Source organism: Histoplasma capsulatum, genomic scaffold, assembly GCF_000149585.1.
Source record: "Histoplasma capsulatum NAm1 scaffold_10 genomic scaffold, whole genome shotgun sequence".
NCBI lineage: Eukaryota > Fungi > Ascomycota > Eurotiomycetes > Onygenales > Ajellomycetaceae > Histoplasma > Histoplasma mississippiense.
The window spans coordinates 728,086-752,059 of NW_001813973.1; the positions used below are offsets into that span (position 1 = coordinate 728,086).

A 23,974-nucleotide genomic window follows, 5' to 3' on the forward strand; every position below is an offset into this window, starting at 1 on the left:
AGCGTTGTTTATTATAAAGAAGGAAAGAAAGCAAAGAAAAAGAAAAATAAACAAAGAAAGAAAGAAAGGCAAGAAAATTTCAGATCACCCGCGAATAATATGGCTATAATGTCCCGGTACACGCCTCTGGCACTTATCACAATCGGCACGGTAACCCATGGCAATACTCATTTTGTTCGGACCGCTGGATTTCTTCCTCTGAGGGGTGGTTGTATCTCTATTTTCTGAGAATGCAATATCGTATGCTGCTTGTCGGCTCCAGGTATGTATGGATGGGTTATCATCGATGTGGCACCTCTGCTTTTGATCGGGGACGGGTTGTTTAGTATATTCGCTGAAGGTAGAATTTCCAGGGGTGTCATTAGCAGCAGATGTGACATTGTGATTTAGGCTGTGGTGCGGTGTCAAAGAGAGTTGCTGCGGTTCTGAGGTAGATGTGTCTGCGGGCTCTTTCTCCCAGGGGTGAGTGAAGGATGAAGATTTTCGGAGATTGTTTGCAGTGACTAAAGTTGTGCTTTCAAAATGCCGGTCTATCTGGGAGAAAGTGGTCATTGGGGAAATTTCACCTTCACTGATCGGGCTTGGGAGTCTCCGAGGACGCCACCGGTCTTCTCCATCTGATAACACAACTAAGGATCTGGTAGACGAAGCGATAGAAGTGGCAACATTGGTGCTATCAGAAATGGTGGTGGATGGAGGCACGAACCCGGAAGTACCATTTGCACTACCGGAGTCCTCTCTCATAGCGTTGAGGCTCATATTTGCAGTGAAATGTCCATAGATGGGTGTTGCAGTGCGGCCACCGCTGATATTTAGAGATTGGACAATCAAACGATGCGGGATTGGTGATGACATCACGCTCCCGGACCAATTGGGCGTTGACTCCGCTGTTGAACATGGAGCGATGGTGTTCGAGGAGGAAGAACGGGGTAGGTCGGTCATCTCGACGTCGGAGTCGTTGTCGTGACATGGCTGCACTCTGATCGAAAGATATGTCATGTCATCTTTCTTCCCCGTCTGGTATCGAGGCGCCATAGCAACGTCTGAAGTTGCTCCATTGTCGTCATCATCTGAGGATTCGGTGGGGGTATCAAAGAATTGGTGAGTTTGAGAAAACAGAGTGGTGTGTTTTGACGTGGGAGAGGTTCGAAAAGGTAGTGGTCGCGGCTTCTACAGGAGGGTTAGCAATCATCGAAATTTGAAGAACAGATAGCAGCGTTCGAAATGAACAATCCTCTGTGCTGTTGAAAAGACGGGAACAAATGCTGGCTGCATCCAGCATATACAAACCTTCCGATCCCAATGCCAATCCAAATCCGCCCTTTCAAAAGAATCTTCCCGTTGGCGCTTGACAGATATACACGACATTATTCCCACCTCCTGAACGAGACACTACCATGAAGTCCGGGAGAATGGAGAACAATGGATGAGAGAGACGGAGTCTCGCCGGAATCTGTTCGTAGTCGACCATATAAGAAGGGAAAGGGACGAAGGAAATCAATTCAGATAGATATTGGGATATGAGTGGGCGGGACAAACGACGACAAGCCAGGCAGAAATGAGCGCTACATGATGCGAGGTTTCAGCGAGTATGATACTGCTCCTGTCTGATCCTTCGAGATGGTTGTTTGAAGACGTGTGGGGTTGGAGGCCGACGATGGAGCTCGGGGTTCATCAGCGTCATCTCGTGCTTAGTAACTAACGAGCCAAGTTGCCCTGAGCACGTCTGGGCCAATCATCGTGCAATGCTGGCCCAAAATATGTGGTTAAACTGGATTGGCCGGCAATGGATAAATATTGATCCGTGAATTTCCTCTTCAGGGTTGTTTTGGTTTAACTGCTTTCGAAGTAGTGCATGAAATTTCCAGCGCCCAGACCTTTTTTGACGGAACAGAGAACCATGTAACAGAGACCAAAGAACAACTGCAAGTGCTTATTGTGGAGGGCGCTATTGGTCCTGTGGTGTCAAACACTAGCAAATGTTCTGACCAAGGCATCGTTATCCCGTGGGAATTGTCTGTCCTCTGTTGGGTACACAGGGTCTTGCTGATCGATGCCTAGTAACCTTCCAACTCCGCATCCCTTCAGCCGTATCCCGAATGTGTGAATCAAAGCCGCGAAGATACTCCGCAAAATGGCAAAGTACGGAGCGCTCGATTATATAACTGGACTGGACTGGCGTTGCATGCGAAATGAGTAATTATCAAGCTCTTTGGACTTGTATTCGGGGGAAAAGTTTCATCCTGATAAAATCCTTCCGAGGGGATGACGATCTCGATCTCGCCCCTTGACTCTTCAAGAGGCTGAAGATTGGGTGATCGGCTCGAATTTTGACCCGCATTGACCATTTTACTTCAATACCCAGCACTGATGATGTCGTACGTCTGTGCAGACTGCAGGGCTTGGGAGTTTGAGTCGTTGGCATCAACAACATTATTATCCAAGTAGATTACTGACGCACTCGCGATAAGACACCATCCTCCTGTTCTTGTCATATGAACTGCAGAGTCTGGACGGACTGATTCACTCAGTCCTACATACCCATAGAACATTACTTCATAAACCGCTCTGGGGATCTTAGATTCTTGAGGATTGGGCACAACATGGGGAATCATAATCAAGAAATTAAATGAACTTCATAAGTTTTCCAAGTTGATTTCTTTTCCAAAAATCAAATCTGCCAAAATCTTGTAGCCACCTAAAGCTAAGTAAAATTTTCTGGCCATGACGGCGGAAACACGGGATGCGATTGACTCGTATTCGATTATTTTGCAACACCCCATTTCTCGCTTTGTATTACCCACTCGGAGAGGGAGAGTTGGACAAGATAGCACAAAATGACTGCAGCATTGACTCTACTGCGTAAACCATTAGTAACTTCTAACCACACAGCTAGGCCTCCCAAACCGGGGGTGTTGAGAAGTCCAATTTTGAGAAGAAGTTTAGGATGTCCCGAGCCGAAAAACAAATAGTCGTACCCGAAGATCAAAAATGCAGGACAAGGGCCATAGCATCCATTTTACCGCCCAAAGTTGGGCGCTAGCTCTCTGGACGGCTACTCGATGGGCCATAGCTCACAAGAAGGACGGCTGCAAGCAGGGGCCCTGGCCACCAAAAGCCCCAAGGATATTCCTATTTTTGGCTGGACGACGGGCAGGCACAAACCCGCCAGCAGATCGCGAATCTGAGGGCACCAGAGATTCTCAAACTTGAGCTGTGGAGCCAATTGGCATCGCTGAATGATGAACAAGTCTTTCTTGGCTTCAGGGAAGCCACTGAATGGCATGATCCCTGGCGTCATCTGCATTCTCATACTATTGTTTCCACCCCTCAGGACCCTCATCTCGCAATCTAACACATCCCAAATTCCGAATTCGCCTGGTTCTTAAAACTTACAGCTGGCTCTTCGTGAAGGCTGACCTGAAGAGTGTGTCACTTGGCTGTGGATTCCGCAGCTGTCCGCGAGCAGCAGAAAATGGAGGAATGACGCACATCGGGTGCAATGCCACTATGTCAGCGGGCTGTAATACTGCCGTTACAACCCCGGACCATCGATCAAGGAAAGACAACTGCCTGATAACTATCATCTACCAGATATTATCACATCTCGTATGTCCTGGATTGCTCAAGGGGCGGGCGACAGACCTTCGGGTACCCTAATCACGTGCGCAAGCTAGAATTTGGTATCGCACATGAAAACCTGGCGCTGAGTCATTGAGCCCGTTATCAAGCATCCGCCAAAATTTCTGAGTAACGAACAACACTGCGTCAAGAGAACAGGGACGACAAAAAAAGAAACAAAGCTCAATTTTGTGTCTTACTATTTGCTTCTTAAATACCGCGCCGCCCTGCAAACTGGATGTGTTTTCTTTTTGTGCACCCTGTTTGATTACTTCTCCAAGATAGTTTAAAAACCCATTTCGGCTGACCCCTCCCTTCCGCCCCCTGCAAAGAATTATTTTTTACCTTTCTGTGACCCATTCGCACACCCTCACAATGCCGCTGGTAAAGGCTTCTGTTGAAGTCAACGAAGATACCAGGAGTGAGTTCGGTTTTGTATCTTACTTATACTATTAACTTATAAAATCCCATCAAGAACTGATCGGCATGTTAGTCCTGGGATACGATCCTCTCCTCTCTCCTCAATTCCTCCAGACAGAAATCCGTGCTGTAAGTCACACCTGTCTCGAATTGCGAGGATAGCATACAATATCTATAGCGAACAAAAGAGGCATAGAAAATTGAAGATTAGACAATTATCTAACTCTCTACTCCGTACACAGCCAAAACTAGCTATTGAAACAGTTCAATCCGGCCGCAACCAGGCGATTGAAATCATTGAACAGCGCGATGACCGTCTCCTCGTTGTATGCGGGCCATGCTCGATCCACGACCCAGATACCGCCCTAGAATATGCTAGACGACTGAAGAGCCTCTCCGACAAGCTGAAGTCGGATCTCTGTATCATCATGCGCGCCTATTTAGAGAAGCCCCGCACCACCGTCGGGTGGAAGGGCTTGATCAACGACCCAGACATCGATGAATCTTACAACATCAACAAGGGTTTACGCATCTCGAGAAAGCTCTATGCCGACTTGAACGGCATGGGCATGCCCATCGCCAGCGAAATGCTGGACACAATCTCCCCCCAATTTCTTGCAGACCTGATTTCTCTGGGCGCCATTGGCGCCCGAACAACCGAGTCGCAACTCCACCGGGAACTTGCGTCGGGCCTCAGTTTCCCCGTTGGCTACAAGAACGGCACGGATGGCAACCTAGGTGTTGCCATCGATGCCATTGGTGCCGCTGCAAATCCACACCATTTCCTCGGCGTCACGAAGCAAGGATTAGCCGCCATCACCAAGACATGCGGTAACGAGCATGGCTTTGTGATACTTCGCGGCGGCACGAATGGGACTAACTATGATGCGGAGAGCATTAAGGCGGCGCGCCAAGACCTGCGCCAGAAGAAGCAGCGCGAGATCGTCATGGTCGACTGTTCGCATGGGAACTCGAAAAAGAACCACCTCAACCAGCCCATTGTCGCTCAATGTGTTGGCAACCAGCTGCGGAATGGCGAGGAGGCTATCATTGGTGTGATGATCGAGTCGAATATTTATGAAGGGAACCAGAAGGTGCCGCCGGAAGGTCCGTCGGGCCTCGCCAAGGGTGTCAGCATTACCGATGCTTGCATCAATTGGGAAATGACCGTTGAAGTGCTGGAGCAGCTTGCCGAAAGCGTACGCATTCGCAGGTCCCTTCGCGCTGCGAATCAGAATGATGTCTCGAGTAATGGGGGAAATGTCAACGGGCATACTAATGGGTCTGCTTGAGGTGTTTTTTTTTGTTCCCTGTTTTTTTTTTTTTTTTTTTTTTTTTTTCACTTTTCTCTATTTTTTCCCTTTTCTTTGACCGCCTCTAGAAGAAAAGCACACAAATTAGAAACGACTTGCCCCTTATTTTTTTTTTAATACTAAATTCATCTTTTTTCAACTTCCGTTGAATCCAATCGAATCGGTTAAAGCATGGCGATACGAAGCAAGAATCTTTGGTACAAAGGAGAAACATATTTTCGTCATTTCAGCTTCTGAAATTTTAACCAAAATCCTTTGTCCCGCTAAAACAAAGATTTTTCACCTTTCATCAACAATCCCGAAGTTTTCCTTTCCCTTTCTCTTGGAAACCTTTCCCTCTTCCTCCTCTCTACCCCCCTCCACTCCAAACCACTCCAAACCCCTTTACAAAGCACAACTGAACATCTTCTCATTTCCAAACTGAAACATATGATGAGAATCTCTTTTAGGATTTTAGATAAATCAGAATCAGATTGGTAGATCAGGGGTCGCCGTTTATTGGTACTCCAAAAATTCATATATATTCATTCATTCAGTAATACTCGGCTCTACCCTTAATGAATTAACGTGACATCATTGTTGTTGGAAGTGAAGGGAAGAGAACAAGCCTGCCTCTCATGGATGACCACCAAAGTTGTCAGATATCGGACATGTGTTCGTATGCAACTGATAACATAACACTGGCTGGGCTCGATTCATGTCCCCATTCTGTGATCAGTATACATATATATATATATATATATATATATGAACAGTTACGTCTTCAACCTTCAGATCGGTGACCTTGTTGTTTGGATTGAGGATATTTCACTAAACTCTCCTGGGGTAAACAGAAAATGGCCAGTAACGAGTATATGCATATATATGCATGTCTAGAATTGGAAATGATGCGGATGAATGGCCTGGAATTTGTTGCATTGAATCATCATTTAATTACATACCCCCCCAAAACCAACAACCCCCCCGCCCCCCATCAAAAAAAAAAAAAAAAGAAAAAAAGAAAAAAGAAGAAAATCTCGAGAAAGAGAAATCAATTCAAGGCCAATAACTCTACTCTGAATCATAAGCAACAATAAAACTTTGGGTAAATTGCATGACGATCCATCTACATTATTCCTCGCCGAAAACAAAATGATATATACTCATCAAGCAACTCTTAATTCAACATTGTATATGAAGCAAGAAACCGATACGAGAGGCCCAGTGAAAAGCGATGCCCATCTATACAAGCCGATTTAACACCGAATTCTCGGTAGCTTTGTTTCCTTGGCGAAAGTGCCTGGAAATGATAGGTAGCCGCGTTGGACCTGTATCTGAATAATACCGATAGCGCATGTTTCCAACCATTCTCTCAAAAACCTCGTGCTTAATCAGGTTGCGGTCGACAAAATCTGACAAAACCGTGGCTCTGCAGGGGCGATGGTTAGCAAAAATAAGCAAGTGGTAGGTGCCACAGGCTGCTGGGAAACTGAAGGGGAAAAAATATGGGATGAAAAGTTGAACCTACATCCAATACCGACATCCATCACTATCCGCCGGGAACGTATACGACTCTCGCTCGCGCAGGATGATGGCATCCATGAAATTTGTAATTTTAGCATTGGCAGAAACGGGCCAGTCCCAAGCCAAGACTGTAGAGTCCGGCTCATCATAAGAGTGTTTGGACCAGACCAGATTCCCTGTGCGGTTGCCATCTGTAGCTTTCATGTTCATTTGCGTAGCGCCACCGTTCGGCGTGCGTAGGTATATGGACCAGTGGTTGAAACCGGTTGAAGAAACTTGGCTGAGGTGACTATGGGCGACAATCCGGATGCCGATGACTGGGGTGTTATCGGTCAAGGGGTCGTAGGCGGTTCTAATTGTCATGGCTGTTGGTCGCTTCCTTCACTGCTATTCCCTTTCGTCTCGTTCTTCTTCGTTCTCTTTTCTCTTGGAGTTTAGGATCAAGGCTATGTCACGATGGAGGTGGAAACGTTCAAGGGTGTTATTGTGAATGATATATAAGATCGAGAAGATATGCAAGCACGGCTTGGAGAAATGATATGGATGGCTTCACCATGGCTCTTATATAGCAAATGAAGGATTAACTTCAAGCCAGTAAGTTATCCTGACCCTTGAGAATCTGTCACTTGGTGAATCTGTTTGTAAACGTAAAGAATATTATCATTGTCGTTCTGCACGGGAATCTCCATGTTAGTAAGGTGTCCGGTTATCAAACGGAGTTCCTTCCATCAGGCAAAAAGAAAGCCTGTCAAAGTAGGTTCTCTCTGATATCAACATCAAAGCATCAAAGGAAATTAGCATGCGAAGTAGCGTATGTTTAAAGCTGATGCCAGCTTCCTGAGTATTTATGAGCTTAAACCAAAATCGCAGACACTGGAGAATTTCTAATTAGCATTTTCCGCCTTTCAAAATCGACGACGTTTCGTGTGGAAAATCTGACACCACCGAAAAACAAGGGATTATTTCTTTACCCCTGTATCGGGGGGTTTTGGGAAAGTTCGCATGGCAAACAAATTCAAATTTCACAACCCCTTTGTTGGCTTTACTTTTCAGAAACAATGGGTTATCCCGCAAAAATCCAAGCAGGTCACTTGATATGCCATCGCCGGTTAGTGAACTACCAACGCAAAATCGTTTGCTACTCTATTACCCCCAAGTAGCTATCAGGCAGGCTTTGAGTCGGTAGACGGTAAAGACGAAAACTAGCTGTATTGGTCCTTGGATAGTGAATATCCTTTTTTGATAAATTAACCGCTATACTTCGCATAGAAGCGTTCTCGCGGAGCGCATCTTCCCAAAAGAATTGAATATATTAACGTTCCACCCGATTTAATTGACACAACCAGGAGGAAAAATCCAGGAACGAAAATACGAACTTGGAACGAGGTAGGAAATTAAAAGTGGGTTTGCTTGGTCGATTCGACCAATCCACCATCGCACAAGAAGTTGCTATTGCTGGGGAAAATCACATTTCCTGGAATGAAACAAGTCCACTTTTCACTTCTTTTAGCTACATGGATAGACGCCTGGGCGGCCATCCACATACCGCAGACAGGTGACAGACAGCACATCGCAAGCACGAAAATCCTTCGCTAGGAATCGCAAGGATCTCTTTCAAAAGACGAGCAGAGGCAATTCCGTTGCAGCTCGGCCAATGTGAAATCCTGAGAAGTGCGAAGAGTTCAATTGTTTCATGTGTGTTTGAAAACCTGATCGAATGGATAGTATCAATCAATTCATTTTTAACAAGCGGACGATAAGAGGTAGGAATCCCGTATTTCGTACGACGCAGCCGTGTTTTGGCGATACAGTAGCAAGGAGGCGGATCCAACCCGCTCTATGGTGTTCAACGATGTGGCTGGGGCTGCGTGTTTGTTTTCAATTGCCTCCTTCAAGAGGCACTGTTTGGCTGGCACGGACTTCTGCTGGATACCCAAGCATCAATCTTTACAAAGATCTTCCAAGAGTTGCAGCATTTGCTGCCGCAGAGCCTTCAGCTCACCCGGTTTGAGAAGATCACTTGAATGAGACTCCGAAACCGGATCACATGACGAATCAACTAATTCGCCCCGGATAGTAAAAAAGGGTATACCCATGGCGCGAAGTTCAGCGTTTAGAGACTTCGACATCGCTGTCAGGGCCTTGTACACCTTTTTATCGTATGTGCAAAGTTCGAATTTGTCATCTTGAGGGGTCTATGCAGAAGCAAAAAACATATCAGCATGAGCATGCCCCTCAGATATAACAGTACATAGTTCATAAATTTAGATGCAAAATGGAAATGGTCACTATGTTTTTCATCAGGTGTAGGTGGGGAATGCACATACGGGACTATCCGAGTCTTTCGCAACAAATCCACCAACCGAACGTCTGGGAACGAGAGTTATCAAAACCGTTCGCAAAGGCATCACTTCAATAAAACAGCGGAGATTAGAGTTCCTCGGCTTACAAGACCTCATCAATCTGTCTCTTCTTTGCTTCCCGGCCTGCCTGCTTTGATAGCAATGCCTGTCTGCCCTCCCACCACTGTCTCTCATGGTCGTGTTGCGTGCGGATCAGTCTCTTGATCTTGGACCGGATGGCTTCATTCTGTGCCACGGTTTTCATGACATATTTCAATGCCGCAGGCCAGGTGGTTATAGTGGACGGGTCAGGTATGTTGGGTGGTTGATTTAGCTCCAATGTATGCTGTTCCAGGGGGGCATGTCTAGAGGTTGAAGTTGGTCTAGTATACGAATTATTATTCGAGCTCTCAACTGGAGGGTTATGAATTCGAGATTGGTCCTGAACACCTGGTGAATATGCTGATAGCGTCCTCAGCACAGATGTGAGATCCGGGACAGGGCTGTGTGATGGAGCTGCCATTAGGTCTGATTGTGGGTGTTTTGACGAGAAGACCGGCACCATTCGTCAATGGTCCCTCAGTATCCAAAAACTCAATACCTGTCTGTACTACTATAGTGTCTTTGCTCTTGTGCTCTCTTGATGGTGTTGCGGAGTTAGTATCGAGAGGTTCAACGGCTATGTTGCGCTAGTCCTGATTTATTTAGTTTGAGTCTTGGCTGACTCGAGCCTCTGAGCTCGAAAAATTTCCCAACCTTGAAGCTACCGACGAAGCCTCCACATTCCCACTCAACCCCGGACAGCTACGATCCTAACCCTTTATTACTTTCTAGCCCGTAGTATACACTCCGCCGTGGTTCATATTGCCAGTGACATCTTAATAACACTCTGTACCCCGCCCCGAAAGGGCAATTGGCCTCCCTCCCTTCCCGCCACTATGTCCCGGTCCGCGGCAGATGCAACCCGCTTCACAGCGACAGGTCCCTATGCCTCCTCGAAAACGTCAATAGTAAATACCGGAACCTCGAAATGGACAGGCGCAAAGTCCAGCACGTCCAAGACGGCCGGACCGTTCGCCAGTCCCGAAGGCTCCAAACAAGAGACTCCCAAGCAAAAGGTTGAGCGGCTACGTGCTGAGGCTCGGGCCGCGCGGTATTCGAAAGCGTTTACCCCGATGGATCGGATTATGTCCAAAGGGCGGATATGGGCCGACCGTGCGCATAAAATTACAGTTTATACCCTTATAACTGCGTCCGGTACAGTTCATTTCCTCTGTCCCTGATCAGCTAATTTACCTGTTCCCAAGTTGTATCGTGATTTCACCAGGATTGGAATATGGGAAATAGAATTTATCATCCTGGATTCGCTGTTATCCTTCCGGTGTTTCCTATTCTTGGGTATAGTGCTTACTAGATGGTTTATCCTTTGAAATTTAGGTATAGCTGCTGCTCTCACAATCTACTCAGCAACATCTTTGATAATCTACAATCGCCGCCAACGACAACTGTGGATTGATAAGGAATTACAAAAGCTCTTAGATGCAAGAAAGGCATATGTCGCGGGTAATCCCACGCCAGATCAACTTCTATTGTTGGAAAAGGAGAAACAGGCGGAGGAGGAAAAGAGACTAAATGAAGAGCTGAAAAAGCAAACAATGTTTTACAAAGGAAAGGCATGGTTATTTGGAGGATTGAAAAATGAAGATAGTCCAAGTGCTGGATTCAAAGGCGCCGACGAAATTGCGGATTCGAGACCGAGCGTGCTGGAAGCTGTGAATGCCAACAGAGTCGAAAACGCTGCACCATTCGAACGAGCGCCGAACCCTGGTGGTCAATTGGAACCGAAAACACATGAAGGATCGAATGAATCGAAAAGAAGTTGGACGAGCTGGATAACGGGACGATAAATACCAATGAGAAGCTGCCATATCTCTGCAACTTTCTAGTTTCCGAGAATGATATGTCAGGAGGCCCATTTTTCTCAACTGACATTTTCAATTTTTTTTATTGGCATGTGTGCTCTATGTGTTTTCCTTGGCCTTTTCTTTCCTCCCTGGCCTCATTGACTCGGAATCTTACTGTACATATTATTTTGTCAGCATTGCTTTATGGCCATTTTCAGGCGTCCTTTGGCGTATACATATCGCTATTTTCCCCTCACTATGTATGACCATATCTCTGTCTCACCCGTCTCCCTTGGAATACATACATGAAGAGTTGCAGAAACTTGAATTTATCATGTCGATTATCCATGCTTGGGGTCATCTTTGATATCATGGTGAGAAGGTCTGGATACTACATGCCTCGCGATTCATCATCCGTCAACTAAACTCGCATCCATTTGAAAATGTCCGCGGTTATTTCTCATCTTGAGTTCTTGATCATATGTCTCGATTCAGCGAAACCGTCGACTCGATATGCATGCACCACAGCCACACAATTGAGGCGAGAATAGACCTCTTCTTTTACCCCATGCTATCAACTTGTCCAAAGCCGAGCAGCATCATTTCCTGATCAATTTGTCATTCCAAAGTCCAGGAAGACGTATCAGCATCTCAAGGACGCAGTGACCCCGAAGACTGGAAGTGATCCGACAATAAATCATGGATGGAGAAATCTAAATTTATCTTCATTTAGTATCGCAAGATGAAGGTGTGTGTCTTGAAACGTCACTGTGCTAGGTAGTGAACCAGATTATCAATAATAATATTAAGACACTAGTTTGTTCTTGTATCCATAGAATCTACCTTGTACATGACCAGAAGATACTTGTAGCTGGTGTGGGTGGAACTCTTCGGGTGAGGGAGGATGTCAACCGCACCCACTATGTCCTCAGCCATCTCAGGAACAAGGAGCTTCTCGAAGTCAACCCACTCCTGCTGAAGCTCTTCAATCCAGATTGCTCTCGCTGGGTCATCATCCTCCGTTATCACCATATTCCTAGAATGAATATTGCCATGACTATCCACAACAAGAAAGATCTCACAGAACTTTCTATGCCGGAGTTGCTCCTCGAAAACTGTTTCTGATAAGTTGATTTCTAAGAAGTGTCTGCCGGAGAAAGATATCTGCAACTATTCCTCAGTTTCCTGTCCAAATCTGGGGTCGTAAAAAATATCCATCTGTACTCCGTCTGCGAAAATAGGATCCAAAATTGGCTGTAGCCTTGGTTGCAACCAGGCGGTTGGGGTTGGGCCTACAAGGTTGACCATGGGCATAAATTTAGCAAGAAAACATCCAGCATGGCTCCTATCACTATGGGCACTAACTAATCTGTGTACAAACATACCTCGTATAGGTCCATGCGTGTGATCTTGAACTTGGTCCGCGCCTGGTCCATGATCAGCTAATTATCCTGATTTACCTTGAGATGGTTTTAAAGCAGTGGGGTCCGGAATCAGCTGTATTCTTTCCCCTTCTCAGCGGTGCAACTTGTGTCAACATCCAATTCCTCAAAGCCGGGTTTCTACCGTCATTCAGTAGCTCACCAGGACTATTGATTGCAGAGCTTCAACAAATTTTTATACCTGTATTTCATTCTATACAAGTTCAAAGTATAGAAGAAAGGTGGAAGACAAAAACCCTGGACTGGGGACACTTATTATAAGCAAAAGATCTATCTCCCCCGCCTCACAGGTTGCGAGCACTTTTAACACATGGAGAATTTTCAGTAAGAGTTGCAAAACATCCACCCCTGGTTACACACCCGGATACTCTCCGACAGGTGTAGTCTGTATCGAGTATGCATATGCAGCGTACACAGATACCATGTGCCTCTCTCACAAGGGCCAACGGCTCCGCTTCTCTGTACACCCAGCGAGAATGGCAGCGAGCTGACCAAAACCAGAAAGTCAGACTTCGATGATGGATTGGATAGAGCCAGGCCCAGAAGGGAGGCTGTCAAGAAAAAAAAAAGGCTGGTTGGCGATTTTCTTTCGTTTCTTTTCTTTCTAAAATTAGTGCAACGCCCTCGACGACAAACTTCGGTTATCTCAGAGACATCAATGAATGGGATGAGGGGTGGGTAAAGATAATCGCATGGCCAATTTCCTCGCTAACGAAAAGAGAATGCACTTCGAGGCAACCGAGTAGATGCTCAAAGCCGTCCTCAGGCTAAATAAACCCCGTGGAGATGAATGAGTCAACCAAAGACTCTTTGGCGCTAGACAAAGCAATGGAATTGAATTTTCACACAAGATCATTTTCGAAACGAAGGTTCAGTGGTGTAATCATATATATTTTTAACTAGTTAAGGGATTCGAGAAGACCTAAATCCTAGACTTGATACCATCTACTACACATTTTTAGCCCATGCGGAAATTCAATGCGCAGGCATCGATAAAGGCTGACATCACCTTCCGGTCCAAAATGCTATTAGCGGCTTCGGCGGCTGCTTGGCTTGACAAGGGTTAATTTTAACCCGTATGGATGGTAATAGACGTTAGGCTGGCCGGATTGGATGCCTTCTCTGCATTCAGGTACTCTGCATAGCTGTTGTATAACCAACTCATCGAAGCAAACAAGCAAAGAGCATATCCCGATCTCATTCCTTGACACGGAGGATCCATTGACAAAACGAGATAAAAATCTCTCTCGGTTCCTGGTGGCTTAGGATGTTGACTGGCAGAACGAGGATATTATAATATCAAATAGAGTACTCTCTCCGTTCACTTGGACTTTCTTTCCCATGCCTGGTTGATCGCTTCGGTGGCCAACTCTATGAACACAAACGCGGGGTGTTTACGAGGAATGATGGCGGTTGCTTGCTGGAGGGCGACGACCTTGAGCCCAAATATGCGCGGTGGCGCTGTCTGGAACGGACAGCCCAGAATTAAGTTACGGCAACTGGCGGAGGAAACCTTTGTTCGCACTGCAAGTTTATCTGTATCCTGAGTGTTACATATGCATGGTGTACACACATGAGATACTCCTACCCCTCGTGGATAGCAATCAATGTGACACCCAGGTTGTGGATTGTCGGTTGGATGCAATCGGCTCATCGCCGAGTGTTATGGTGTGAGCCAATCTATGCACTGCCCACCGTTACCTTGGGACAGCCATGAAACATGGCAAAAGGTCGCTAACGGCTGCCGTAACAGATTAACATCCTACCATAACGGCTTCAAGTTCGTCGAAATCGTTGCTTGATGACATCCGGACTGAATGCGCTGTGTGGATACTGGGGTATGCGGATATTTTCCCCGCATGCGCATGCGATTCATCCCCATCGACACCGGCAAAACGACATAGAACCTAGGCATAGTGACTCTCTGACGGGGCAGCCGGCAAGTCCGTTGACTTAGCAGCGAACTCGAGATCTATCCAGCAAGCATCCTGGCTCCGGTTTGGCCTGCCAATGTCTCCTTGGCCTTAGATACTCCGTGGCCTTAGGTACTGGCAGACACCTCTCTGGGCTCCCAAATTCCCGGAAATAGAGCATGAATTCCACATTGTTCTCTTGTCATTTGTTGCTTTGACACTAAAAAAAAAAAAAAAAAAAAAAAAAAAAAAAAAAAAAAAAAATTCACACTGTGAAGCCTGCTTTGTGGGAACGCTATAAATATTTCCCTAGAGAGCTACCTCCTGAGGACCCTGTTGTCATCCATGCAGCAAGGCCACGGTAACTCTTCTAGGGCGTCGCCTTGGTTGATATTGGTTAAAAGCAAAATAAAGTGAGTGAGTGAATATTGATCCATATCATACTCTACATCAACGTCCTTCCCTTTCTTTGCCTTTGGCCCCGTTGATTCCCCTGGTCTATTCGTTTTTTTGCGGATACATGCACATGCACTGTTAATTGCATGGACGTTAGAAATATGGCCGCTTACACAGCTCCTTCCACAGTACATATATAGTTGCGTACTCGCCCCGTGATCGGGGTGCCAGTCAAACACCTGATTTGGTGGACGAAATATACCAGTGTGTGTTCAGTTTTTCGCTACATCATCTGCAATGTTGTCCTTGATACACGTCGTGGTGGGAGCCTTTGGCTGCTTTTTCCTATATCAAGTATACCTCTACTTCACTGTCGGTGCCGCACGTCGAAAACTAGTCAAGGAGCATGCATGTAGGCCGCCTCCAGCGTACCCACACAAAGATCCCATTTTCGGTTTGGATCTCACCATGAAACTCAGGGGACATAAGCAAAAGAACATCCTCCTCCAAGAATCCGTAAAACGCTACCGGATCTTTGGAAACACCTTTTCACTGATCGGTGTCGGAATACCTAGTAAGTCCTCCTGCCACAACTTGGGATGCAGGCATAGGCCTCACGATTTGTTTGGGCCTGCAAACAACTAACTACTTTTTGTCCCAAGCGATCTCTACTTGCGAGCCTGAGAATATTAAATGCGTGTTATCTCTTAAGTTTTCTGATTATGAAATCAACGCCCTTAGGAAAACAGCCTTCCATGGTGTTTTTGGTCAAGGGATATTCACCACAGATGGTCCTCAGTGGGAACACTCAAGAACTATGCTCCGGCCAAATTTCAACCGCGCTCAGGTTGCCGAGCTGGCTATTTTTGAAGCACATATACAGAACCTCATCCAAGTGGTCCCCACCGATGGATCTACCGTTGACCTCCAGCCGCTGTTCTTTGATCTTACTGCAGACACCGCAACTGAGTTTTTGTTCGGAGAATCAGCAAACACTCTTCATAAGAACTTCAAACCCTCTACTGAAGAAAATTTCGCTGAAGCCTTCACCTACTGTACGACAGAAATTGGCAACTCCCTAAGGGTGGGCCTCCTCGACAGATATTTCAAGACCGACAAGCGCTTTGAAAGGGATCGGAAACTGATTCACGACTTTGCGGACCGGTATGTGAAGAAGGCGCTTGAGAATCACGCGAATGAAAAATACGGAAGCGGCACTCTTCCCGAAAAGGGCCGCTACGTATTTCTGCAAGAACTAGCGAAACAGACTCAAGATCCCATTGCTCTTCGTTCCGAAACACTAAACATCTTGCTTGCCGGTCGCGACACCACCGCCAGTCTCTTAGCGAATGTCTGGAACATAATCCCCAAACGCCCAGACGTGCTGAAGAAACTCCGTGCAGAGGTCGACCAACTCGGTGGGAGAAAGCCCACATTCGAAGAACTTAAAAATATGAAATATCTTAAATATGTGCTTAACGAATGTGAGCTTGCGCAGAAACCTGGATGAACCAACACACCGCAGCTCCCTTAGCGAAATACTGGTTTACTAACAACCCACTTTTTGGTGGCATTCCAGGTCTCCGACTCTGGCCCGTTGTCCCAAACAACGCACGTGCGGCCATTCGCGATACCGTCCTCCCACTTGGTGGTGGGCCGGACGGCAAATCACCGGTTTTTGTCAAAAAGGGAACGACGCTCGCTTACAGCGTCTACGCCATGCACAGACGCCAGGACATCTACGGGCCCGACGCTGCTGAATTCCGACCTGAGCGATGGGAAACTATCAGACCTGGCTGGGAGTATTTGCCATTTAATGGTGGACCGAGGATTTGTCTTGGCCGTAAGTCTCCTCGCATTTCTTTTCCTTTACGCCACCACCCGGCCGGCCCTGGCTATTCGTTTTGAATCCCCCCCCCCCCCACCACAAACAAAAAAAGAAAAAGAAAACACTTTCTAACCACAAAGCACGTCCAATCCGGATACATGTAAATAAAATACAGAACAATTCGCCCTCACAGAAGCTTCGTACACTACAGTTCGGCTCATGCAACATTTCCGCACGATTGAATCGCGCGACCCAGAACCGTGGACTGAATGGGTCACCATTACATGTGCTAGCCACCATGGTGCTAAAGTTTCGCTGAAGCCATGAACCCTGAATCGATTCCTTGCCCTTGACACTTTGGTTGTGGGTGAAGGGACTTAGTTTATTGAAATGACTTAACGTTGATTGGTGAATTTTCTTACTCTTATCTCTCCCTCTCCCCCATTTCCTGTTTTCGGTTTTCGTTTCCTATTTGCTTCTTGTGAAAATTATATACTCCGTGGTTCGTGGTTGCAGTCTACAATTCTGCTGTTTGTATGTTAGCTGTACGTCAAAGTAGGGTTGTGGTTTTAAAAGGGGGCGGCGGTTTGAATTTATGACATGGTCTTCTTTGATATATCTTTATTGAAGCTCGAATGCATGCATATTTGTTCTTTTCTCCCTTTGTAGATTAAACATGTTAGTTCAACGTTGCCGGTAGCCTTACTATGTAAAAATATCTTCTTGTAGATCAACAATTGAGGTGCACATTGGAATGCAGCTAGTAACATGACTCACCATCCAATGAACTCATCCACTCAACAAACTCCTATTTTTTCCATGAATCTCTGCAACTCTTCAACTTTAACCACCCACCATGCCACCCAACAAAGTGATTATAGAGCAAGCGATTGCTCAATTGAATCAACAATTGATTTCTAAATATGCTGAGGTTGTAAAAAAATTCAGAATCAATCACATTATCTTGATGCAGTGGTTCAAAGATCAACAGATCTTCAGAACAGAGGCAATATCAATTTATTGTCATAATCTTATAAATACTGAAGAATAACACCTTCTATTTCATATTAATTAGTTATCTGATTGTGACATCCCTGTGACACCTCAAATACTGCATAATTTTGTATTTGAAATCATCAAAATGTAAGTAGAAATCAACTGAATGTCTCACTTTTATAAGCAGCATAAAGTAAAGATCAAGAATGTCTATCTTCACACTCTGAATCAAAAGAAAAAGCAGGCAGATAATAGCTACTATTTTAAACAATTCTTTATTCTTATAATTACAGTTTTTTTGCTTCTTTTCACATGCAATTTCATGAGCTTTCTGCTGACTTCTATTGAATAATTGCAGGAGAAAATCAAGCAGTATAATATTCTCTCTCAGAACATCTACAATTTCAATGAAAAAGACTTTCTTCTTAATCTTCTTCATACTTTCAAGCAAATTATTTCTATAAAAGCTCTCAAATGAAAGCATACAATTGAAGCAATGCAGAATGACAGTAGAAAATTCATTTCTTTATTTATCAGTATTTATACAAATGAAATTACAATTTCATCTGCATTCATTTACTGCAGAAAATTAAGAAATATATAAAATACATAATTTGAAATATAACAAATTAGCATCTATTAATAATTAATTTACACAATCAACTCCTCTTCTGCATCTACTCATCTTTATTATTACACTCTGTGTTTGTATAATTTTTAACAATTCTTTCATATAATCTCTTCTGCTTCATACTTTACACTCATGTAGCTCTAACAATTCTTTTGTGTAACTCTTAATGTTCTTTCATTTCATGCTTCATTTCATACTCCACTGTGAAGCAGCTTCTGATATTCTTCCACTTTGATTTTCTTTTTATAAAAACCCTCTTTATATAATCTTTTCTTTTGATTTATTTTCTCATTTTTTCTTTAATCAATTTATAATCTGTATTTAAAATAATGTTAAATTGTTAACTAAAATACATTTATTACATTATGAATTGATTTATCTGTATCAGTCTGAGTGCTCTATGTTTATAATTGCACTCAGATGTTCAAGTTAAAAAATAAATTATCAAATTCTCATAAAGTTATATTATTGTAATAACATTCGCAATTTTTAAAGTTTTATGAAGCTGCATCACTGTGATAGTGCTGTGAAAAAATCTGAATGTTTAAAAACTTCATAATTGTGTGTTTATGAAGAAATCAGAATGGTTATAAAATATCTTCTCTGAAGAACTGAATCTTCTGATTTTTAAGTTATTAAAATCAAAAATTATGATCTCATATAAAAATGAGATGAATTACAAACACTTCTTTATAAGTAAGAACTGAAGCTTTATAAAAGATAATGCTGAGCTTCATAACTTTCCTCAACAGCAATTCTTATAAATGATGAAGTTTCAATGATAATTGAATTATTTGAATATAAATATATCAAAAATCATGCAAGCATCAACATCTTCTGTATGTATGTATGTATGTATAGGTTTAACGTCCCGGAGAAAACACGGGCAGCGCCCGTGTTTCAGAAGCCTCCCGAAGGGCATGGAGACGTGCTACGCTGGAGAGATTTCTATGTACACAGAGAGACAGAGAAAACAGAATCCAGGTGGCAACTCTTGAGAAGACTCAGCTCATTGCAAAGGATTTTTCTGAGCTGCGCATCCACTTCTGGCCCGACGTATGGCCATTCATGGTGGGGCTATAGTGTGGTTCCCTGTCAACATCTTCTGTGTATGAAAGAAAAGAACATTTTTCTTTTTTCAATAAATTCCTAAAAGAGCTTTCAATCTATCTAGCTTGAAAATGGAAGATAACAGTCAAGTTTGAAAAAGATAAATTTGTAATAGACTCTCTACTCTTGTAAGCTTGACCCCGGTAGCTGAAAAATAAAAAAATGTGAATTTGCTAAGTAAATATTTTCAAATAAATTTATTATCTGATTTAGCTTATTGTTTCTGAGCTGAAAATTTGTATCATAAATATCAAATCCTGTCTTTCATTAATTTTTTTATGTTTTTATTACATTTTTAACATCATTCAACATTAAACATTTCTTCTATATAATCAACTCTTATCTGTATTTAACATTACACAAGAACTCATAATAAGCACTACTTGTATACGAGTATAACAGAATAATAATAATAATAATAATCTTATAAGTCTGCTATATTCATAGTTAATTAAAAGAAGACACTTTAGCAAAGTTTCAATTTTGAATTAAATCATACATATACGAAATATGTATTTCTGAAGAAATCTTCTGTCAATTAAATGTTCTATTCTTGAATTCTACACTGCAAGCACATGCAATGCAGTGGTTGAACAGAAATTGTTAGAGAAATAATATCTAAATAAATTATCTGTATGATTTCAATAGCAAAATCTGTGATGTAAAAAAACAAAATTGAAATGATACTGTGAAGACTAATTTTTTAAATCAATATATCAATTTTGAACTCTTTAAACTTTATATCTCATATATTATGTCTTCATATTATCACAACTACTGCACTCATTTCCATCAACTCAACAACAATCTCACACATTTCAACATTGTATAAGAAAGTTATAACAATTATAAATAGAATTTTACATTTATCATTGTGTTGATTATATCAACCATCTCTGTGAATGCTATAAATTGAATTTCTTATATGAATGCAGAATGGTTAAAAATATTTGATTTCTTTAAATGAAAAGTTACTGACTGAATCATCTGAGAAGTTTGCATTCATTGTAACAAACTGAAACACTTTGCAAATCAGTATATCAACACAATAGTCGCAGCTTCTACACTATGTGTGAACATAACTACATTTATAAATGAGCAAAAACAGAGAAATGAAGAGCTCTTGTTCTAAAATATGAATGAGAGTTAAAGAAGCAAAAAGCAAGCTAAAGATTTAAATAAAAAATGCAAGTAAATGCAATCATAATTTCTGCCATTGTAAATAATTTAATCAATGTATGAGCAATGATAGACAGTGGTTTTCTTCACTATGCTCTTATAAACACTTAGTTGATTGAAAAGTATAAGCTTCAGTGTATCTTCTTTTTCAAACTGTATAAGCTTAATGAATTTGATGGCTTCAGAGAATCAGCCTTCTACAATATGATAAAATTCAACATTGATGTAAAAGAATATGAGAAAAATAATGTTTATATATATGAAATGCAAAACCTTGAATCATCTCAAAATCATGCTACATACAGAAATTTAATTATTTTCATTGTTATCAATGAAAAGATTTAATAAATCAATGAAATATTTAAATATTATCATACTCACAGGTTTGGTTAATATGTCTGCTATCATATTTTCAGTTGAAATGTGTTTAATAGAAATAATGTCTTCATTCAATTATATGTGAAAATAGTGAAAGTGAATGTTGATATGCTTGTTGTATGCTATGATCACAGCAATGATAATTAAATCAATCAAATTTTTATTATCTGCTTTGATAGATAAGAGATTCCTTGTTGTAACAAATTCTAGTTTCATCATCATATTATGCAATTATATTGCTTTATATAGTTCTGCTCAATCCAAATCTGTATAATCTATCAGCAAATATGATGTATTGAGAAATTCATTGCTCTCATTTTTGAAATCTTTATATAAGATGTCACAATCATTTGTTTCTTTTAAATATTTACAATTTAATGTTCAATTTGTTGTGATTTATGAAATTTGAAACTCTAATAGACATACACAACTGTTGTCTAATTTTTTTAGAAGGTGACTGTGTTTATAAAAAAAATATCAATAAAATCATTGATCTCATTCAAATATCAGCAGAAGCATTCAAACTATTAACTCATTAAATATGTAAAAAGAAGAATGTTCAAATGTTCATTGTCAATATGACAAATATCAAGAAAATGTTAGAAAAGTTAGAATTTAAAAATTGTAAAAATTTTGCAAAGAACTTCTCAAATTATATAAGAATTTCACAAACATATTTGATGAAAAAGCACCTGATTATTATTATTCTTTCATTATAGATGTATACAGTCAGTGACTATGACATCTTGCCCCGGTGGCTGAATGGATAATGCGGCCACCAGATAGCGCCTTGATATGGGTATTCAAAACACATGAGTTCAAAACTCACAAGAGGACAACATTACATTCAGAGTCAACTTCTCAGCCTTTAAAATAAATAGATATGAATTTGTCAAATAAATATTTTCAGATGAATCTACTATCTAATTTAATTTATTATTTCTGAGCTGGAAATCTGTATTGTGAATATCAAATTGTAAGAGATGAGCTATAGAAATAGTTATAAAAGTAAAGTGAAATATGCATAAAAGATATTTAGAAAATAGCAATCTCTATTATTCAAAGTTAATCACTCATCTTCTCTATCTACAAATATCAGTGAGCATTATATAGACAATATTGCCATCACATTACATTCATCACAATTGATTTCAATGTGTTTTATACCTTTCTATCATCACATATTTATTTTTTAATATAGATATTTTTATTGCATCTATTACAATTATCTCTATTCTTTAAAGGTCTGATTCTTAGAGCTTTTTATTGTAATATGTGAAGTTTATAATATATACTGTGTGGTTGATATTGTACAAAATTCACAGAATCAGATTGAATTAACTACTGAGGTTAATTTCAAAGTATTGCTGTCTTAGAAGAATGTTTTTCAGTTTCAGTATTATTGCAATTTAATTATGATTTAAACACAATCTCTAAATCTCTTTTCTTTAACTTTTTCATTAAAAATCATACTTTAACGAAATCATAACCAACATCACCATCAATGATTTTTTATTTGTATATATGTATGTATGTATAGATTTAACGTCCCGGAGAAAACACGGGCAGCACCCGTGTTTCAGAAGCCTTCCGAAGGGCATGAAGATGTGCTACACTGGAGAGATTTCTATGTACACAGAGAGAGAGAGAAAACAGAATCCGGGTGGCAAATCTTGAAAAGACTCAGCTTATTGCAAAGGATTTTTTCAAGCTGCACATTCACTTCTGATCTGATATATGGCCATTCATGATGGGGCTATAATGTGGTTCCCTGAGAGGACTGCTGCTGCTATGTCTGAAAGACTTTATAGTAGGTAGAGAGGGATATCTCTCTCAGTTGATCAAAAAGCTGTCTGTGCTTCTAACATCAGAAGAAAGACAGATAAGATAAATGAAAGAAAGAGAGGGAAAGTATGTATTCTGAAATGAAAAGAATAAAAGAGAAAGATGAAGGAAAGATTGTGTCATCTGCAACACCTTGTAGTTTTATGATCTGACACAGACTCAGAGAAAGAGAGGAGAGAGTACTGAAGAAGGATGTGAAAGAAAAAGAGCAGAGAATGACAGAGAGAGTAAAGAAAAGAAGAAAGAAAAAGTATTTGAGTTGATAGAGACAAGAACAAATGAGAGAAAAACAAAGCAGAGTATGTGTAGATACAATGCCAGCAGTCAAGAACATATCAACTAAGTCAGACATACAGACTGTATTGATTACATTACAGTTAATTGAAACAAATGAGTTTAATTGTGCTATTTGTACTGTCTGCATAAAATATGTTGTCCCTGATAGTTGCACTAGCTACCGTGGGTGTACTCAGTAGGCCGGCCTTATGAAACTGCTGTGGGGGTTGTCAGATAGTGTGTAGTCAGCCGGCTGTGTTACCTTGTGCACTACTATGTATAGAACTGTGTGCAGTCCAGCAGTTCTACAAAGTTTGTAAAGACCAAAGACTCTAGATAGGCAATAGCTATCACTCGGTTGTGTGGCTATGCTGCTGATCTTTTGAATCAATGAAGAAGATGTCTCTGTAAATGTTGACAGAGCATCAAATGTTCTGAACCCTTGCTGTGTTTACAAACACAGATGAGCCTTGCATCTGCATGCTGAAAACATCTGTGGTATCAGAAGAAGTCTCCATGAAAGGAGCAGAGTGCAAGTCAGCAGTGAAAAGCATGCTGTGACATAATGAGCTTTGAGGAGGCCTTTACTTAATATTCCACAGTCAGCCTGCTGAAACTCCAGCCTCAGTACCAGTCAGAGAGCTTGCCACAGACTTCACTCCACCACTTTCACCTTGCCTCTTGACTGAGCTGCTTGGCCACTGTGCGGACCCCACTGACTGTGGGTGTGGCCTCAAGTCCATAGGCTGGGGCTGCAGCAGATGAGACTGCCCGCTTAGTCAAGCGGTCTGCTTCCTCATTGCCCTCTATCCTCATATGCCCAGGAGCCCATTTCAGGCCGACATTGTGCTGTCTGAGAAGCTCATAGCAGTGGTTG

At 42.1% G+C, this 23,974-nt stretch overlaps 8 protein-coding genes across 8 annotated transcripts; 5 read left to right on the plus strand and 3 right to left on the minus strand.

Annotated features, from left to right (window-relative positions):
• Positions 1-84: 84 nt before the first annotated feature.
• On the minus strand, positions 85-1,368 carry HCAG_08115 (predicted protein; the record flags this gene model as incomplete). The annotated part of the gene is made up of 2 exons (XM_001536956.1): positions 85-1,170; positions 1,291-1,368. The coding sequence occupies 2 exons, from the start codon at positions 1,366-1,368 to the stop codon at positions 85-87; spliced, it is 1,164 nt and encodes a 387-aa protein (XP_001537006.1).
• Positions 1,369-3,996: 2,628 nt separating this feature from the next.
• HCAG_08116 (phospho-2-dehydro-3-deoxyheptonate aldolase) lies at positions 3,997-5,333 on the plus strand (the record flags this gene model as incomplete). The annotated part of the gene is made up of 3 exons (XM_001536957.1): positions 3,997-4,042; positions 4,115-4,170; positions 4,284-5,333. The coding sequence occupies 3 exons, from the start codon at positions 3,997-3,999 to the stop codon at positions 5,331-5,333; spliced, it is 1,152 nt and encodes a 383-aa protein (XP_001537007.1).
• Positions 5,334-6,575: 1,242 nt separating this feature from the next.
• Positions 6,576-7,220, minus strand: HCAG_08117 (predicted protein; the record flags this gene model as incomplete). The annotated part of the gene is made up of 2 exons (XM_001536958.1): positions 6,576-6,762; positions 6,862-7,220. The coding sequence occupies 2 exons, from the start codon at positions 7,218-7,220 to the stop codon at positions 6,576-6,578; spliced, it is 546 nt and encodes a 181-aa protein (XP_001537008.1).
• A 2,917-nt stretch (positions 7,221-10,137) lies between these two features.
• Positions 10,138-11,106, plus strand: HCAG_08118 (predicted protein; the record flags this gene model as incomplete). The annotated part of the gene is made up of 2 exons (XM_001536959.1): positions 10,138-10,414; positions 10,637-11,106. The coding sequence occupies 2 exons, from the start codon at positions 10,138-10,140 to the stop codon at positions 11,104-11,106; spliced, it is 747 nt and encodes a 248-aa protein (XP_001537009.1).
• Positions 11,107-11,664: 558 nt separating this feature from the next.
• Positions 11,665-12,539, minus strand: HCAG_08119 (predicted protein; the record flags this gene model as incomplete). Its single annotated transcript, XM_001536960.1, has 4 exons — positions 11,665-11,709; positions 11,947-12,193; positions 12,328-12,395; positions 12,489-12,539. 4 exons carry the CDS (start codon positions 12,537-12,539, stop codon positions 11,665-11,667), a joined length of 411 nt encoding a protein of 136 aa, XP_001537010.1.
• Positions 12,540-13,510: 971 nt separating this feature from the next.
• HCAG_08120 (predicted protein) lies at positions 13,511-14,034 on the plus strand (the record flags this gene model as incomplete). The annotated part of the gene is made up of 2 exons (XM_001536961.1): positions 13,511-13,607; positions 13,853-14,034. The coding sequence occupies 2 exons, from the start codon at positions 13,511-13,513 to the stop codon at positions 14,032-14,034; spliced, it is 279 nt and encodes a 92-aa protein (XP_001537011.1).
• Positions 14,035-15,322: 1,288 nt separating this feature from the next.
• Positions 15,323-17,009, plus strand: HCAG_08121 (hypothetical protein; the record flags this gene model as incomplete). Its single annotated transcript, XM_001536962.1, has 4 exons — positions 15,323-15,428; positions 15,517-16,272; positions 16,344-16,697; positions 16,858-17,009. 4 exons carry the CDS (start codon positions 15,323-15,325, stop codon positions 17,007-17,009), a joined length of 1,368 nt encoding a protein of 455 aa, XP_001537012.1.
• A 1,172-nt stretch (positions 17,010-18,181) lies between these two features.
• HCAG_08122 (predicted protein) lies at positions 18,182-19,570 on the plus strand (the record flags this gene model as incomplete). The annotated part of the gene is made up of 5 exons (XM_001536963.1): positions 18,182-18,187; positions 18,885-18,895; positions 19,171-19,261; positions 19,294-19,365; positions 19,535-19,570. The coding sequence occupies 5 exons, from the start codon at positions 18,182-18,184 to the stop codon at positions 19,568-19,570; spliced, it is 216 nt and encodes a 71-aa protein (XP_001537013.1).
• Between the last annotated feature and the right edge of the window lie 4,404 nt (positions 19,571-23,974).